The 20,105-nt window shown below is 42.6% G+C and overlaps 1 protein-coding gene across 1 annotated transcript in view; it reads right to left on the reverse strand.

Moving 5' to 3' along the window:
* TPRG1 (tumor protein p63 regulated 1) overlaps positions 1-19,753 on the reverse strand; it is a 194,398-nt gene extending 174,645 nt beyond the window's left edge. The window contains exon 1 of the mRNA XM_089330863.1: positions 19,639-19,753. Within this exon, the coding sequence (XP_089186989.1) occupies positions 19,639-19,663 (25 nt within the window). The 5' untranslated portion in view covers positions 19,664-19,753. The remainder of the gene's footprint in view (positions 1-19,638) is intronic.
* Between the last annotated feature and the right edge of the window lie 352 nt (positions 19,754-20,105).

A 20,105-nucleotide genomic window follows, 5' to 3' on the forward strand; every position in this document is an offset into this window, starting at 1 on the left:
AAAACAGGTCTCCAGAACTGCAAACAGCTCCAGCACATGGGCTAGGAAAAGATCTGGAACCTATTTTATGAACATCTCATGTCGTAGGAGGGACAGGATATAGTTAGCTCTAAAACCAGAGCAGAGATGGCCATCTGAGGTAAGGAATGCTCCGTAGCAGCAGCCACCAAATGAGTTTCGACTGGACCACTGGTGTGGCCCAAAGCCCCCTGCAGGTAGCAAGGATGGGAGAAGTACAATGGGTGACTCTTCTCCAGACTCTGAACTCTCATTATGTGTTAACCAGAAGAGCTACAGTTTTGCCTACTTCCCATAATGGGTTTCCATAGGCAAATTCTGGTAATGAGGGGGTTTAGAAAGCCTATGTACAGAACTATTATCTATACTGCTTTAACCCCTAAATCTGATCCTATTACCTGAGAATTATCCAAATCTGATCCCACTGCTGCTAAATATTCTTGAGTAGACTCTTCATTTTGGTCAGGTATTTAAGGCCTGGACTGGCATTATGTCTGTATCTTCTGTCTCCTACTCCAGCTAAACTTACACATGTACTTGTGTGTGATATTCCCAGTGTTTAGAATGAACTTCCTGCTCCCTGTTATGGTGTTAAACAAGGCATTCTTTAAAACCCAGCCCAAAGGTGATCTTCCCTAAGCACCCAGTGAGAGAGGTCATTCATAGCTTTTTCTTAAAAGTGTGCTTATCAAGTAGTAATTATTTGTTGACATGTCATTATCTTCCATTAATATATTGTGAGTCCCTTAGGGCATGAAACCATGTTTTGTTTATCTCTGCTGTCCTCCTGGCCGGCAGCAGGTCAGTCCTTTCTAAGTTTGTTGAGTGAACTTTCTCATTTAAACTGCAGTGACTAGTAGTGGCCACCAGATGGCAGTGTGTGGATAGTTTTCTTTTACCAATCAGGAAGGAGGGGTAGGGTTCTTTAGCATGTTGCCTTTCATCTCTGTCCTTGCAGACAAACAGAAAGACACCAAGAAGTTTGATGGCAATGGAATTCACGACCTTGATTTAGAACCCCAGGCAGCTAATGTGTTCCGTATACACCACTGCTTTCGGAAAACGTTCTTCCAGTAGGCTGAGAAAGGATTAGAGGACATTCTGTGTCCCAAGACAGAGGAACTTGGGTTTGACTTTATACTTCACAAGCACAAGGTGACCATCTTCTGGCCAGCAACACCCACTGATTGTAAGCATCTGTCACATCTCCCTAACTTCCTGCCCACCCCCATCTGCCAGACCCAAGGAGCTAGCAAAAGTCACACAAACATGCAGGACCTACTTTTCCTCCAGTTTTATTATTTTTATTGACTCATAATAATTGGACACATAGATGGGGCATGATGTGATGTTTTGATACATGTATACATTGGATAATGATTAAATGATATTTTTACCATATCCATTACCTAAAATATCTATCATTTTTTTGTAGAGAGAACATTCCGAATTCTCTCTTTTAGGCATTTTGAAATACACACTGCAGTGTTGCTAACTACAGCTGCCCTATTGTACTGTAGACCACCAGAACTTATTCCTCATATCACAGTCTACCTGCCCTCCCTAATACCTCCCCAACACTATGCGAACCACTGTGCTATGCTTTCTTTCTCTGAGACCAGCTTTTTTAGATCCTACAAGTCTAAGTGAGATTGTGCAGCATTTGTCTGTCTGTGCCTAACTTATTTCACTTAACAATGTCCTCCAGGTTCATCTTGTTGCCACAAATGATTTCATTCTTTTTTATGACTGAGTAGTTTTCAATTATGTATATGGACCACATTTTCTTTATTCATTCATCCCTTGATGGATACTTGAATTGTTATATATCTTGGCTAATGTGAGTAGCGCTGAAATGAACATGGAAACAGCTATCTCTCTAGTATGCTGATTTCATTTCCTTTTGATAAAAACCCTAATAGTTTAGAAGCCAGCACCTTCCCTGGGCTCTGGCCTCCTTCCCTACTTGAGAGCACTTTGCTGGCTAGCCTGAAAATCTATAGGTCATCTTTCCTTCTCCAGGCTAGAAAACAGTTATGCCTAAGCATAGAACCCCTGACTTCTTTGCCTTTGTGTCCTGTGCTGATCTGTGAAGCTCCTCAGAAGCCAAGGGACTGCCAGACAGAAGACATCCCAATCTAAGTGCAGAACGAAAAATTGTCCAAAGGACTTCCCAGACTAAAATATGCCCAAAGCCAAAAAAGTCCTTGGGTTTTCACTTCTTTAAATCTTTTTATTGCTATTTTATAATCCTTGTTCTCTAACCAAATGTTGAAATTGCTGGTATAGCAGCTTATGGAGAGAAGGGAGAGGGACAATTCTCCCCCTGTCATCATGATAGTCCAGCCCTTCCATACTTAACCTATTCCTGAAGACATTTTCTTTCTCCATGCTTGAGCAGAGGTTACATTAGAATTTGAGACCAAATTTGGCAGAGCTCAACTTTTATTTTCCTTTTTTTTCTTTTAAAGAATTATTTATTTTTTGAAAGTCAGAGTTACACAGAGAGAGAAGGAGAGGCAGAGAGAGAGAGGTCTTCCATCTACTGGTTCACTCCCCAGTTGGCTGCAATGGCCAGAGCTGCGCCTATCCGAAGCCAGGACCCAGAATCGTCCTCTGGGTCTCCCATGCAGGTGCGGGGGCCCAAGCATTTGAACCATCCTCCACTGCTTCCCCAGGCCACAGCAGAGAGCTGGATTGGAAGTGGAGCAGCTGGTACTCGAACTGGCACCTATATGGGATGCTGGCACTGCAGGCACAGCTTTACCTGTTATACCACAGCGCCAGCCCCAAAACTCAACTTTTCTTAACCAAACACAGTTCTTTTAATTCTAAAGGGGTTAGTGGGCAGAAAGTTTACCCTAGAGAAAGGACTCACTGGATAACCCTGTCCTCCTCTGGTTCAAATACTGCCTTCCATGGCTAGTGTAGTAGTTAAGATGTAGGCTCCAGGGGTAGGTGTTTGGTATAGTGGTCAGACCACCACTTGGGATACCTGCAACCCATATCAGAGTGAGTAGATTGGAGTTCCTGCTCCACTCTGCATTGCAGCTTCCTGCTAATGCACACTCTATGAGGCAGGGGAGATGGTACAAGTAGTTGTGTCCCTACCACCCTCATGGGATACCCAGACGGATTTGCCCGATTCCTGCTTCAGCGTGGCCCAACTCTGGCTGTAGTGGGTATTTGAGAAATGAATCAAAGATAGGAGATATTTCTCTTGTTCGTTCTCTTTCTCTCTCTCTCTCTTGCTCTTTGTGTGTGTGTGCATGTGCATAAACATCTGCCTTTAATTTTTTGAAAAAAGATTTTTAATGAAACAAATAAAGAGAAGTTCTGGGGTCAAACAGACCTAGGTTCAGGCTCTGGCTCTATCACATCCTGACTCCGTGACCTTGGGCAAACTAAATAGTGTCTCTATACCTTAGCTTCCTCATCTATATACAATGCAGAAGATATATACATTCCTGAGAGGAATTCTGTGCATATTAAATGCTGAAGTAGGTAAAGCATTTATCATGGTGCTGTGTACAGTGCACTAAGTAAATATTAGAAGTTACTGTTAGTATTAGCATTTGAAGGAGTACAGTGAAGAATGCACAGCCCCTAGAAGTAATTCTTGATGTTACATTCAGCACAAATTCATAAGAAGCCTCTAAGAATCCATGAGCTCTTCATAAGTCATGCCAGGACCCATCCTTTAAATGAGGGCTGTAGCGCTTTCATCTATTTATTCTTTCATTCTCTGGGATTTATTGAGTTCATAAGCTGTGGAAACTTAGAGTAAGAAGTAAAGATACAAGGATGTATAAAACACAGTCTCTGTTCTTGCACAGCTCACAGGGTCCGGGGGACTGACCCAGGTGATTATAATATGGTGGATGGTGAGATCAGAGCTCTGACATGGATGTGCACAGGGCACAAAAGATACATAGCTTTCTTCATTCCTTGCAGACCATTGCCATATTTCATGATCTAACCCTTCCCTCCAGGTAACATGCATTCATTCCTAGAAACATAATTTTTTTGAGGGACTGTGAGATAGAAGGAGAAAGATAGGGGAGAGAGACATCACATCTAGTGTTTCATTCCCCAAATGTCCTTGACAGCCAGAGACTCAGTCAGAGTTTCCTGTGTGGGTAACAGGAATTCAAACACTTGGGGCATCAGTACTACCTCCTGGGGTCTGCATTAGATGGAAGGTGCAGTCAGGAGCTGGAAGTGGGTATCAAACCCAGGTATACCGACGTGCGATGTGGGTTTCTTAACTGCTAGGCCAAATGTCTGCTGTTAACATTAACAGTCTTTTGAAAATCCATTATGATGTCTCAACACTCCAGCTTTAACTCTGCTCTCTGAGTGCAATCCCTTCCTTCCTGTAAAACTGCTGCCACTCCTCCAAGTCACACTCAGCTCCCTGAAGGAGACTTGGGAGCTACTTCTTCCCGTGGCTGCCATCTTACTGAAGGTGGGGGCGCATGCGTACACTTTGGCCAGCAGAACCAAATTCAACAGCCAACACAGTGATGGCGGAGCACAAATGAAGTTTCCCCACACCCCTCATGCAATCAGTGCTGCCTGCACTGCAGTCAGTACAAGGAAAACCAGCGAATCTGACAAAGGGTCTCTTGTCTCTCAACTACCCAGATCCATTACAGGAAAGCCCCCACTGCTACACACGTTCTAGTATCATTAAATTTTCTTTTCTTTTGACTTCCACCGATTTTAGTCAAGTTTAGCTCTTTAGAACAATGCAGAATAAATATACCCACACTGATTTCAACACAGCAGTACTTCATATACGAAGGTCTTTCAGAAAGTTCATGACAAATGGAATTAAAAGTGTACTTTGGTACAAAAAAGTATTTGATATATGGATATAGTTTTTTTTCATATTATGGATTTTCCATGAACTTTCTGAAATACCCTAATAAGTGAAGACATTAGATTGACATAGTGTTGATACAGATTCCTCTATCATGTTTTCATTTTCAAACATGGTGGGCCAATCAAGCCATCATCAACACACGTTAATGATTGATGTGTGCTAGGTGCATCTCAGAAGCTTCAGTGTCATAAATTCAGTCCTGAAACCTTTAAGACCATCCTTACACATATATCATAAGATATTATTTACCTCATTGTGTTGGCTTCTGCCTAGTGCTCTAGATGCTATAGATAATTTTAGTTATGAATCCTTTGTTACTCTTATTATTTCTATTAATTTGTTGAAAACTTGCACTAAACATGATACTAGTCTGGAAACGCTAGTTTTTTAAAAAAAAAATTTTTATTTGAAAGTCAGAGTTACAGAGAGAGGGGGAGGAAGGGAGTGAGGGAAGCAGAGAGAGAGAAATATTCCATCCACTGGTTCACTCCTCAGATGGCTGCAACAGCCAGAATTGGTCAGGTCAAAGCTGTGAGCCAGGAGCTTCATCCAGGTCTCCCATGTGGGTCGCAGGGGTCCAAGTACTTGGCTCATTTTCTGCTGTCTTCCCAGGTGCATTATCAGGGAGCTGGATTGGAAGCAGAATAGCTGGGATTCCAGCGCTCATGTATGGGATCTTGGTGTTGGTGTCACAGGTGGTGGCTTAACCTACTACGGCTTAACACCAGCCCCTGGAAACACTTATTCTTAAATGCTCATATTGATCTGAGAAGCCAACTTATTGCTACTTTACAGGTGATGAGATAGCCCTCAAAAGAGCTTCAGTGCTCCCTTGAGTTTGAGAGTCAGAGACAAATGACAAGAGCAGACCCTTCCTCCTCCAAGTGCAGAATTCTCGCTGCTGTACCACACTACCGCACAGGGCCAATATGTGGTATTTGCTTTTTATTTTAGTTCAGTATCATCTGAAAATTTGAGCATTCCCTCTTCTACATAATCTCTAAAAAAAGTAATTTAAACTATTGAACAATGAAAATAAATGTCTTCTTGTTCTTACACCAAAGCCCATGCGTCATTTTTGCTCATTCAACTATGAAACCAGGAGATGACAAAACCCTGTTCAGATTTTACCATCTGAGGTACAATCACATCACAAGAGGATGTCTCGAGTACATGACTGAAACTTCCTCATCCTGCTACCTTCCTAATTTAGTGGCAAGATTAAAAAAAAAAAAAAAGGAAATTGGGTTATCTGACACAATCTATTTGTGGTAGACTTGCATTAACTTCTTTTTTTTTAACTTTTATTTAATGAATATAAATTTCCAAACGACTTATGGATTACAATGGCTTCCCCCCCCCATACTGTCCCTCCCACCCACAACCCTCCCCTTTCCCACTCCCTCTCCCCTTCCATTCACATCAAGATTCATTTTCAATTATCTTAATATACAGAAGATCAGTGTAGTATACATTAAGTAAGGATTTCAACAGTTTGCTCCCACACAGAAACATAAAGTGAAAAATAATAGATGATTTTTTTAAATGATGATGAAATCAGATCAGACCTATTGTCATGTTTAATCCCAGTGAGAGTCAAGTTGGGAATTGATAATTTCTTTTTTTTTTTTTTTTACAGAAGATCAGTTTAGTATGCATTAAGTAAAGATTTCAATAGTTTGCACCCCCATAGAAACACAAAGTGAAATATATTGTTTGAGTACTCATTATAGCATTAAATCTCAATGCACAGCACATTAAGGACAGAGATCCTACATGAGGAGTAAGTGCACAGTGACTCCTGTTGTTGACTTTACAAATTGACACTCCTGTCTAATGGCATCAGTAATCTCCCTATGCTCCAGTCATGAGTTTCCAAGGCTATGGAAACCCTCTGAGTTCTCCAATTCTTATCTTGTTTAGACAAGGTCATAGTCAAAGTGGAGGTTCTCTCCTCCCTTCAGAGAAAGGTACCTCCTTCTTTGAAGACCTGTTCTTTCCACAAAAAAGCCACACTGTTTTCTGACTTTAGTGTTCAGTCCTGTGACAATAAGCAAGTAATCCCCTTTACTAAAAGGGGAAGCCCTTTAGAACCTCCTAATCTATTGCCCGTTGCTAGGGCTATTGAGAAACACTCACATCCATCCCCCCTGTGGTATTTTAATGCTCCACGGGACAGCAAAACCACTCGCCTCCTTCTTTTGAAGTGTGAAATTACATCAATTCCTATTTCTTGTACCTTTTCCTCTTTATTGCCTTTATGGAGGTACTTCAGAAAGTTCATGGGAAAAAGTAATGAGAAAATTTATATTTTGGCATAAAAATTTAAATCCATGTGTAATTTTATCATAATATGCATATTCTACAAAATTCTCAAAGCCTCCTCATATGTCACCCAGTATTTGACTATTCCTAACTTTCAAATTAAAAATTAAAAGTGCCTGGAAATCACAGAAACAAATGATCACCTATGAGGCAGGTGGAACCCTGATGTCTTCTCTTAGGACCAAAACTTTTGACCACAAGCCTGTTAAACCCAGGGGAACATGGGTGGTATCTGATGGTTCACCACTATATTCCAAGTGCCAGTAGTGCAGTAAGAGCTCAAGAAGAAATTGTTATGAAGAACATCAAGATGATGACAATGAGAATTAAAAGAGTGGACCCGAAGTTTTAAATTCATACTAAAACATCTATGACTGATATGAGAACCTTTCTAGAAAGCAGATCTGGTCGCAGGCTTTGGGAGGGTTTCCTGCAGACTTGTAACGCAGGAGAGGAAAGCCACATAGAGGAAAGGGAAGAAGCAAGAAGGCTTGAGGGAATGCTCTGGAAATGTGGAGTCAGTCCTGGCATTGGCGAGAAGGGCCCACGGTTCAAGCCACCAGTGGTTCTCTATTCACTATTTGCCATGGAATAAATCTCACCCCATAATGGAGTCCCATTTCCCAGTGAATGTGACAGATTGAAGAATTCAAATCTCACATAGGTTCTGCAGGCATCAAGAGAGGTAAAGAATTTGAAAGCACATTATCCAGTTAGGATCGTCCACACCCAAACCTGCTCGGGGTCAGTCTGAACAGAAGAACAATGGAGTATAACAATAGATTTCTGATGGATTGGGAGACTCATTCCTAACTGTAGGCTCTAATGCTAACCTGAAAGGATTCTGACTTGCTCCAGTTCACTAAGTCAGCAGCCATTCAGCCATTTTCAGAGAGCCAGCTGTTCCTCCTAGTACCCCTAATCTGTTAATGACGAGCAGTACCTCAGGTCACTTGGGCCTCGAATCTGTGTCCTCAGTGTCAAAGCTGGAAGCATATAGCTGCCACCCTGAGAGACCCTTCAACTACTCTGAACTTCAATATGTTCATCTGTATAATGGGGATAATATCACCGCCATCTGTCCTAGCATCGTTTGAGAATCAGCTGATTGATTTAAAAGCTTTTTGAAAACTATAAAATGCTATAGAAAAGGTGGTGTTAATAATTGCGGTATGATAGGACTGAACCTGAACTACTGTGCTTGTCAAGTTGGTACACAGATAATTGAGTCTAAAAATATCATATTTAATAATTCTAAAAGATACTGATCAAAGGATTGTGACCACCACTTCAATAGTTGTTCTACTTGGTATCTAGCTAAATATCTTGAATCTATGGAGTTTGGAAGCTGAAAGAATTAAGAAAATCATTCCCACATTAAAGGTGCAAAAATATTTTTAAATATATTATGAGGTAGTGGGAAGTAGGCTTATATTAAAGTTGCTTTGGAAGTGTTTGACTCTCTAATTAAATTGAGCTAATGGGTTCCTGTCTGAGTCTGAGCACTGGGTTGAACAGTAACAGGCCTGGTTCCTGTGATCTTTAGAAGGAATGGCCAAGTGGCAGTGGAAAACCATCCCATCACGGGGTGATTCATCCTGCATACTTTGGGTGAAACCTTCTTGTCAACAGGCAGGAGTAGGCTACAAGCACTGCAGTGGCTGATGTTAGAGCTTCTGAGGTCGTCAGACCCTGCTAACCCCTCACATCCAGGGACCATAGCATCGTATCACTACCACAAGGTGCAGAGAATCAGCGTTCACAGATCACAGATCTCAACTGGGAACTAAGGGACAAGGAAGAGCTAGGACTAAAACAATAGCAATTGGGGGCCAGCACCATGACATAGAAGGCTAAGCCTCTGCCTGCAACACCAGCATCCCATATGGGCGCCAGTTCGAGTCCCAGCTGCCCATTTCCATTCCAGTTCCTTGCTAATGCACCTGGAAAAGCAATGGAAGATAGTTCAAGGCCTTGGGCCCCTGCACCCACGTGGAAGACCTGGAGGAAGATCCTGGCTTCAGATCAGTCCAGCTTCAGCTGTTGTGGCCATTTGGGGAGAGAACCAGCAGATGGAAGATCATTTTCTCTGTCTCTCCCTCTATCTGTAACTTGCCCTCTAAAATTAAATAAATAAAATCTTAAAAAAAAAAGCAGCAATTGAAGATGGATTGGGGACAGCATACGGAGATATAGAAGACATGCCTTTGTCCTCTTGAAGTTCACCAATGAGTTGGATGATTAATACTTTTTTTTTTTTACAAAAAAAATAAGACAATTTATAATCTAATTAGTGGTTCTGTATAGTCTCCAGACATAATCGATTCCTTGATGCAGTTAAAGCTTCCATTTCTGACCCTGGTTAGCTCCCTCTCTACTTTTGGCCACTAATCCTTGACCATTTCACCTCCTTACACAAGGGATGGAGCTTTTCTTAAACCCACATGTGTCCTCTTGGGCCCCTGGCCTTCCGTGTATGTTGCCTCTTCTGCCTGAAACTCCCTGTCTTTCCCCTGCACTCACTAAACCTCCACAGTGGAATCACTTTTTTCAGCCTGCTTCCTATCACTCTGATTCCCCCAATTCCTCAAGTCTCCAAGCTTGATTCCTCTTTCATATCTACACATGCGCATTCCCTGTCTCCCCCATTCTTACTGCTATTCATCTCCAGGTCTCCACCTAAGTGCAACCTAGAGAGGCATTCCTTGATATCCCACCCACATCCAAATCAGGGATCCATTTAATTTTCTAGCACTGGTCACAGCTGTTAAATATAATGTGTATGTGTATGAAGTCCACACAGATGAATACTTGAGACTGTAACTTTGACAGATTTCAAAAAGGAACTGTTCTGTTCTTCATTGCAGGTCTACCACAATTGGGTGCTCAATAAATATAAGGGTACTTCAAAGTGCTTGTGGAAAATTGTGCCAGGCATTTGGCATAGCAGTTAGGCTGTGTGCTAGGATGCCAAATTAGAGTGTCTGGCTGCCAGTCCCAGCTCCATTCTCAAGTTCATCTTCCTACTAATGTGCATTCTGGATGGCATCAGATGATAGCTCAAGCACTTGGATCCTTGGCATCCAAGATCAAATTCCCAGCTCCTGGCTTTGGTCTGGCCCAGCTCCAGGTAGTTCAGTCATTTGGGTAGTGAACCAACACATGGGAGATTCATTCTCTCTCTCTCTCATCTCTCAAATAAAATTAATAGCAGTGATAAAATGTTTGTGGAAAAACAGAATTTAAAACTAGTTAATTTTGCTACAAAAATTTTGGGGCCCATGCATAGTTTTGTCTTAATATGAATTCCCCATGTGCTGTTTGAAGACCCTTCATGTGAATAGATTTTTGAATTTTTTTTTGCACTGAAATAAAGGTATATTTTAATTTTTGACAAAGATTTTGAAGTACCTTCATTTGTTGAACAAATTTTCTCCTTAAAGTACTCAGAGCCATTTGTACAATCTGTGAATATAATACTACTTCTGGCTAAGGCACCCACTTCCTTGCGTATTTATCCCCCTCTATGAATTTTAAGCTACTCAAGATTGGATGAAGTGACCCCCTGATCATCTGCCTGTGGCACCACCACTGATCCTATTACCTTGTATCTTAATCGGCTTTAACCTGTTTGCCACCTTGTTGGTGGCAGGATAGACTCATCAGACCCATCCCTGGGGCCAAACATTCTCTCTGGTACATAGTTTTTAAGTCAATGAATCAATATGAAGCAGAGTGCTTTCCTCATCATAACTGAAGGGGAACCACTGTGTCAGAATTCTTCCATGTGTCCCAGGAGAAAGGCTTGAAGGAGAGGTGAGGCTTGTGTTTAATATAAGAAAATAACTGTTTATCAGGGTTTTATGGAAAAGAATGGGCTGTCTCTGAAGGGACTAATATCCAGGACACCAGAAGGGTGCCAGAAACTGAGGCATTGAGTGTATAATGTTGTGTGGGGTTTTTAAGCATCAGAATTGAGAATGAGATTGCAAGGAAGAGGTAGTTAATACAAGTGACAATCATTGAGACAGGTGTCATGATCAGACATGTAATCTCCCACAAAATCTTATGTAGTGAGAGTAGCCTTATTACCATACATTACAGAGATAAAGAAACTGAGGCACAAAGGGTAACGATGGGGCCAAAGTCACCAAATCGAGGAGGATGAGGTCAGGATTCAAGTGCACATCCAACAGACCCAGAAGCCTGCGCTTTTAACTATGAAGACCAACAAACTCCTACCCAACTTCAACATTCTGGGACCTCCAATAATGAGATACCAAGAAAAAAATAAATACACCAGTCTGAAACATAACTAAAGAGCCGAGCCTTCACCTTCTCTTTTTCTTTTGTTCCCCTGTGTAATTCTTATGCTTGTAACTACAGAGCCTCACCCCAGTTTTCAAGTTTACTGTATCTCTGTGTGTATGTGTGCATAGATCTGACAGGGCTAGTTCATTTCAAGTAACCAAGTATGTCTTTGGACAGCTCTTGTCAAGATCCAATAGAAGAGCCAATTCCAAAAATATGTTCCTTTAGTGGTTTTTTAGGGTTCTCTGCTCTGCACGGATTGACAATGTGGTAACAAGAGACATTCTGGAGACTGGATTTAATGCAACCATATGCTAGACAGAATGAGAACCCATATTGCAGCAGACCAGCCGGTACATTTCCATGTTAACAGAAGCTTGATTGCAAATTACATTTAGTCTCAACAGCTCAGTTCACTGCACACAGATGCCATGGGGGACTGTAAAGTTAGTGAGATGTGGGGGAGTACGACTAACATTTAAAAAAATCTTTCAGCTGATAGAATGCCAAGGAGCATCAGCGCTGATGCTGAAAAGAAAATGCTGCTATATTTGTTTTGCCAGAAGACGAAAAATAATCATTGCCGCGAGTTGTTAGTCAAATTATGAATACGAGCTCAGCTGGTAATTGTCTGATAATACAAACAGTGATATTAGGCTTGTCAGATGCTGCACGCGCTGCTTGACAGCTAACACATACGTGCTCTCTGAACAAGGAGTTGGTTCACTGCCTCCAAAAGTCAGGCAGACAGAAGTGTGGGTAATTGAGAACTTCCCTAGGGTCCTGCTTTCAGGTCCAGGGCTGGATCAGGATAAATTTCTCAAAGTGAGGTCAGTATCTCTCCCACTGCAGAGAAGGAGCTGTAGAATTGTGGGAAAGCACACTTCGAGTTTGAACTACAGATTCAACTCTTCCTTGCTATGCGATCCTGGGAAAGTCATTCAACCTCTCTGGGCATTGGTTTCTCCATTTGAAATCAGGGCTAATAATTCCTCCTTCTGGGGTTATTGTGAGTGTAGTTCAGAATTTTGTATGTAAATCATACAGTGCTCTACAACATTGGGTGCTGTAAGTTGTCTACTTGGTTGAGTTTCTTACTGTTCCCATTTTAAAAGGTGAGCTGGAATGATTTCTTGACAATTTTCTCACCATCGTAGCAGATTTTTTTTCTTATTTGGGTATAACACCTGTCAGTTAGAATTATGCATCTTCTTCTGAGAGTATGGCCACAGGGCACCTCTCATCTAGAGCCCTGCCTGACTCTTTTATCATGTTTTCCCCTTAAGGAAACTTCTACAAGACTTTCATCAAGTCCTATCATGTATTGTAAAATGCCCTGATTCCTCCACTCTCCACCCTCCTATTCTCCAGACTCCAAGCTGTGGTAGATACTGTTGTGCTCAACAATGCATATCTTCCCCCTTAGCCTTTCATTCTCAGGACCCTTTGTAGTTAAGTGTGCCATGTAGCTAGGTTCTGAACAGAATTGAAGAACTCTACTTCCAATCTCACCTTTTAAGCTTCCTGTGCTCACAGTCCTCATTCTCTTTCCCCATCCACAATCTTAATGACAAAGACTCTAGGAACTAAGGGGAGAAAAGAGGCACAAGATGGAAGGAACCTGGGCCTCTGCATGACTGCCTCTGCCATATCTCCTCTCCCGACTTTTCCAACCTGCACTGGGCTTGGAGGTGAGCAATAAATAAAATTCTACTCTCTTAAGCCATTGGAATTAATTGGGTGGGTTTTTAAAGTCGCTAACCACCTTAAAACTCAAGCCACCATAAACTATTCCTCATTAAACACAGTGCTTTGTTACCAGAGACACAATCAGCATCTCACCAAGCACTCCCTGAACACAACTTTCACTTTCACAGCAAGCCTTTGCTTACATGCAATGTTTTCCCCTCTTTCTCATTTTCCTGACAACCTTAGCTATGTTGTCCTGCTGAGCAAACCCTAGCTCCAAGGCACCCACCCAGATGGATTGTCTCATTCTCCACTGTACTTCCACAAAACACGGAACTATAATGGAATCGTGGCTTACAGCTATGTCTCCTCCTCGTGACGCAGGACTCTTATTTTATTCAAGCTCTTAATGAATGTCTAAGAGAACTCACACTCTTCTTTCCCCTTGATGCTTGCCCATCAGCTGAAAATTAGGTGTCCTGAGGCTACACCTTTCTACTTTAACAAGGAAGAGCATGGGGGCAAACATAAATACTCATTGGATTTAACTTTAGAGGATCTTCTATTACAGCTCAGGAGAAGGAAGACCATACCTTCTTTTCTACCTGTTTTACAACCAAGACCTGCACTTGCTACGTACAGAGATTTGAGGATGGGGAGGGTGCCTGCTTAAGAGAAGTGACAAAGTGTTGTGGCTTGGAGGACATCCCTATTAAAGATGCTGCTTCCCTCTCCTGGCCCATTCCCTCTTGGCACCCCACCGAGACCCTATCAATCATCCTCAAGAGGCAAGAGGCAAAGCTGTACTTCGGGCTGTTTGCATTTGAGAGCAGCGCAGCCAGTGAATAAGGGCTGAGGGCAGGACATAAATGTGGAGTTCTGTTCACAGCTGGAATTGGATGCTCACATCAAACACTGCTTTGTACAACTTAAGGATACCTGCTGGGTTCTAGATTTGAGAAAAAATATATTTTATGATTTTATATTTCATTTTCAACTGGCAGCTGCTGTCATTAGTTGTTTTGGTTTGGGAGCTTCCCCACCCCAACACACACACACACACACACACAATTTGGAGTTTTCAGAAGCTGGTTTATTTAGTTGCTTACTTAGTTTTCATATTTTTGGCCACTATATTTGCCACTTTGACATTCTCATTGGTATTGGCTTTTCTTTTTATTTTTTTTAGTTAACTCCTAGATGGTGCTCAGGGATTTGCCAATGGTTGTAAGGCAAGATGGTGGCAAAATTAGAGTTCTAGGTTGGGAATGGAAAGCTCATGTTTGATTTCTGGCTGTATACCACCTACATGGGACAATTCATACTGCCTTAGTCTCTATATCTAAAAAGCAGAAAGAAAAAGATGAACTCTGGGGATAGTGCTGTGGCATAGTGGGCTAAGCCTTGTCCTGTGTGTTGCTCCCCCTCTTCGTGGAGGAACGACACAGGACCCTGTGCTGTTCTTTCATCTGCTCAGCCCTCCCCGGGTTTGCTGCTGGTTCTTCCCAGGTTGGCTACCGTCCCTCCACCTCCGTGGAGGGGCGGGCCCCCTGCCACTTTCCCCACTTCCGCGGGGGAGCGGCACACCGCCGGCTGGCTCTCTCGGGGGCTGCACAGGTGATCCTTCAGATAGATGTTCCTGGTGCATGTTGTCTCTCTCCTCCTTTATAGTCCTCTTCCACCAATCCCAACTCTGCTACCCACAGGCCGAGTACGCTGCTCTCCTCCAATCAGGAGGAGAGCAGCGTACTCGGTTATTGGTTGAACTGGAGGCAGCTGTGTAGAAGCTGTTACTCCCTTCTCAGTGCCGTATTGTGGGAAAGCAGATGCATAGAATAAGTCTTAATTCCAGTAACTTAGTCTAGTCCGAGTTGCTCCCAGTTGCTCCCCACACTGTGGAGCTAGAATCCCATATGGGTGCCAGTTTGTGTCCAGGTTGCTGTGGCCTGGGAAAGCAGTGGAAGATGGCCCAAGTGTTTGGGCTCCTGCACCCATGTAGGAGACCTGGAAGAAATTCCTGGCTCCTGACTTCAGATCAGGCTCAGTTCTGGCTGTTGAGGCCCTCTGGGGAGTGAGCCAGCAGATGGAAGATTTCTCTCTCTGCCTCTGCCTCTATCTGTAACTTTACCTTCCAAATAAATAAATGAAACCTTAAAAAAAATATGAACTCAGTCTTCTGGACTGTCAGTTCTACGAGGACAGGAATCACGTTCATTTTGGTCAAAATTTCATCCCTATATTTATCCTACCATATGGTATATTGTAGGTCATCCATAAAGATTGTTGAATGACTGAATGGGTTTTTTGTGGAGACTAAATAAGTTAATTAACATAGAAATACTATAAATCCTGGGGTGGTATACACAGGGAGGCATAATGATTTCAGATGAGGAATACCTGGACTGAGGAATTGCTTAAACATTTTTGGATCCTGGAAGATACTTTGGCAAATATACATAACATCAATGGTGTGGCCCAGAGTTGTGATGCAAATGAGAGTCAAGGAAGAGAAATGAATATGTTGCCTTACTAGAGATGAAGAGGGGAGAAGGCAGCAGGTGTTAGAGATGTCTGGAATGTTTCTAGGGAGGAAGAGTTACACATATGAGAGGAATCTTATGCTTTCTTAGTATAACAAAACAAGTTTTATTGACTGGCCATGGGCATTGGAATCCAGAGTTGGAAAAGAATTTCCCCATGGAGTCACTATTTCCCAAGACGTTTTATATTTTTTCTACAATCCCACCAAATCTGAAAAATGACTTAATGCAGAAATTGTCAAACTCGACCACCACAGCTGACATCTGAGCCAGTCAAGTCTGTCATAATTTAGATGAAAGACTTGGGGGAAATGATGTTTCCGAGGTAACTCAGCTACATGTGATGTTCACTGCAAGTCACATACCTGACACAGTTTTCCAAATCACAAATAGCTACAAACACAAAGAATGCAGGTGACTAGCAAGAATGATAAAAACAGCTTTACAGAAACAACAAGGACAAAGCAAGACTACTTCCTAGGTCCCATATGGCTCTCCATCCTCTGGTCCTTCTCAGTTCAAACACAGATGCTTCTGTGCCCTTGGATTCTGATACCCTTATAATCTTTTTTTTTTAAGATTTATTTAGTTATTTGAAAGTCAGAGTTACCCAGAGAGTGGAGAGAGAGAGATCAAGATCGAGAGCAAGAGCGAGAGCGAGAGAGAGGTCTTCCATCCGATGGTTCACTCCCCAATTGGCCGGCTGGAGCTGCGCCCAACCGAAGCCGAAGCCAGGAGCTTCTTCCAAGTCTCCCACACAGGTATAGGGGCCCAAGGATGTGGGCCATCTTCTGTTGCTATCCCAGGTCATAGCTGAGAACTGGATCGGAAGAGGAGTGGCCAGCACTAGAACCAGCACCCATATGGGATGCCGGTGCTGCAGGCCAGGGTGTTAACCCACTGTGCCACAGTGCCATCTCCCACCCTTATAATCTTAAACTAAATTTCATTTTTTTTGTTCAGCTAACAGCATTGGTTTCCATTAACAGTAATCAGGATTCTTTATTTACCAAGACTACTAATTAGAAGCTTTTTGAAGGTTCATGTGTCCCTAAAACTCCCAACACAAAACCCTAAACAGATGATATTGAAGCTTCAGTCCACTGTCCTAAAATTGTAAGCTTGTTTGTTGCATGAAGTGCATGATGCATCAACCCCAAATTTCCCAATCAGTGTTGAAGGAAGTGAAAGAAGACAGAGACAACATTCTAGACTCTGGCCACAGAGATGAGTAACATATAGTTCTCAACCTTTAAAGAACTTAGAATTTGCTGGGAGTTAGATACAGACACAAAATTTGAATATACTTTAAATATTATAATAGTCTCAAGTACACTGTCCTCTGAGAGCTCAGGGGTTATGCTGGGTCATGAGATCAAAGAGAGTAGGAGACACTTGAATTGGGCCATGAAACAGGCGTAGGATTTCCACAGATGGCAAGGATCAGGAAGAAGGGCATTCTAAGCTGAGGAAATAACAAGTTCAGTGACAAAGAGGGTGGACAGATGTGATACTTATAGGGAACTATAATTCATCAGGAAAGGCTAGATCAGTATTTCCCAAAAGATGCCCTAGGGGGAAGAGCAGTAAGAAGATCCCATGGTTGATAAATTTGGGAACTGCATCCTGCATTTCCATTTAGAAATTTAAAATGCAGATTTCCCTACTAAGGATCTGATAAATCAGTTAGGAAGCTCATAGACACTCCATGGAAGCTCCTATACAGCCAGAAGGGGGACAATGGAAGTGAGTACAAAAGAGAAGGGAGGTACAGAGATGTCAGAGGAGGAAGGAACAGGACTCAGAAAATGCAGAAGAGGGTGGTTATGAAAGGAGCAATGACTAGCTTGTTGGATTAAATAGGTGGCAATGCAATCTGAGAAGAAAAGAGAAGTATTTGGGGAAGGTAACACAGGTTTTGCTTTAGTCATAATGAATTTGAAGCTGACTGTGAGGCCACCATGTGAAGACGTCAAGAGAAAATTGACAATAAAGAGCTAGAATCCAAAAGTTATGCAGTTCATGAAGATGCTGCACAGCCATTAAAACCACTATGGAAAGATCAAGCCCTGGGCAGGGAATTAGATTTTATGAGCCCCAAGGTCCTTTTCGGTTCAGCGCTCTTACAATTTTATGGTTACAGACACCCACACGAAAGAGTGCAGATGATCCAGAATCTGCTTGCTGACCATATCCAAGTGCATGACCTCTTCAACTGGTCATTGAAGTACTGACCACAAAGGCGAGCTCAGTATCTGCACACATCCCAATGAAAGGAAGCGGTTTAAAGGAATGCATTTATCCAGTACAACTTTGCAGTGACCCCAGTAAAGTGATTCCCTTTCTGTTGGTCTGATCTTACTCAGGAGAAACAATGAAAAAGTATATTCCAGAACAAACATGGGAAACTGAGCACATTTCTTGCAACACTTGAACCTATGCACATGCATAGCCTGATAGGATGGGGAGAGCCCTGGATTGGGGGTCAGGTGGCTGAGCTTCTTCTGATAAGATCACTGTATCTCTTTGTGAAAATTACCTACCTTTTCTAGGTAGTGCTATTACATCTGTGCATTGTGCTTAAAATAATAATACCTGCACTGCTTATTCCTAGGTTTGGCAGGAGTGGTCAATGAAACAAGTTTCTTTTGAGAAAGATAATGTTAGTAAAGGAGGTTGCTTGTTCTACACATATACCCTTAAACAACTGGCAACAGGGAGGCCCCAAGATGCTGAATAACATAACATGCTTGTTTCACAGATGAACCATGGCCACAGAGGGCAGGTGACTTGCTAAAGGTCAGACAGGCAGCAAGAGTGGAGCTCCCAGAGAGGTGGTGGTTCTTCTTCCCAGGCATCACTACCTTCTGAAGACCATGATCCGGGTCCTTGGCAAGAAAGAAATAATAGGCTGGAAAGGAAGTATGGGTTGAGTAGCCAGCCTGTGGCCATCAGAACCCCATGTAGCAACTAAAACCTTCAGTGTGAGTAGTCTAGCAAAAACTATTCACCCCCATATCTCTATAAAGTGAGCAATCTCCATCTGTTTGTGTCATCTGGAGGTGGCACCGTCTTCATGGCCCCACATCCACCTCAGCCCACTGACTTTAATACACACTAAACCATTCTGTGATGGTGAACATCTCATAGTTACATCCTCACTGAATAGATTAGATGCTAAGAAATGGTAACGCTACGGTCTCCTCTCTACCTCCATGGGGACGTTTCCACGTGAGGGCCCATAATTAATTTCTTTCCTGTATTTTAACTGATCTTAGGTCTTGCTTTCCCCTGTGATACCTCCCTAGAGTTGGCCCTGCTATCTTCGCCTCGTGTCCCTGCTCCTTCCCTTCCTGTCTCCACAGCATCCAGGATAATGCCCAGAACCTTCATCCTGGTGTTCAGTCCCTTCAGGATCTGGTCCCAGCATAACATGCCAAGCTAAACCCAAACTAACTGCTAAGTCCTTAGGACACATAGGCCTTCCTCACACTAGACCCTCAATCTGGAAGACCATACATCAAGATCTACCTCTGTTAGCCTCATACCTGCATGAGCTCATTTTTTCCTATTTTCAACACATATTTCAGTTCGCAGTATCATGCATGTACTCCTCCCACTTCCCCGTGAGATGTTCCTTACAATGATTATCTCTCCATCTCTCACAGAGCTCAGCTCAGTGCCTAGACAGCAAGTTTCAGCCAGCAAAACAACTATATTATTTGCTGTAAAATGTATGCCCCATACTGGAGCTGAAGACCACCATACTGAAGAACCAAAAGCAAAAAGATAAAAGCATTTCCTGCAGCCTCGAATCAGAATTAAGAAGCTGGTTCTTGACACCAGCACTTGGAAAAATTGTTTTACCTGTTCTCCCTTTTGTCTGTTCCATTGCCTAAGTTGCTCTGAAGTCTGTAGCATGGCCAGTATCTCCAATCAGAGCAGTGTTTCCTTTCTAGACAGGAAGACTGCTGCTAAGAAGAGAGGCCACGCTTGTTTTTGTGGTCTGACTGCAAGGGTGACTCACCCAGTCAAGCCAGAGGCTGTCTGTTTTGATCTTTCGCTGTTGGAGCATATTTACAGTTGTAATTCATTCTCTCTCTCTCTCTCTCTCTCTTTCCTTTCCCAGCCCCTGTGACTGACTTAGTGGAAGGGTTGCACACATTTGACAAATGGAACCTGTATAAGAGACAGAGCACACACAATTGAACACAATTTCAGCTAAAACCCACGAATGAATGCTTGTGTTTATGTCTCTGATGATAGGGTTCTGGTTATGACTTGGCGTTTTCCTCCTTGATTGAATATTCCCCTGGGCCTGCCAGTCTCTGCTC

This window comes from Oryctolagus cuniculus, chromosome 4 (genome assembly GCF_051225735.1).
Source record: "Oryctolagus cuniculus isolate XC-2025 breed Fujian yellow rabbit chromosome 4, ASM5122573v1, whole genome shotgun sequence".
NCBI classification, from domain to species: Eukaryota; Metazoa; Chordata; class Mammalia; order Lagomorpha; family Leporidae; genus Oryctolagus; species Oryctolagus cuniculus.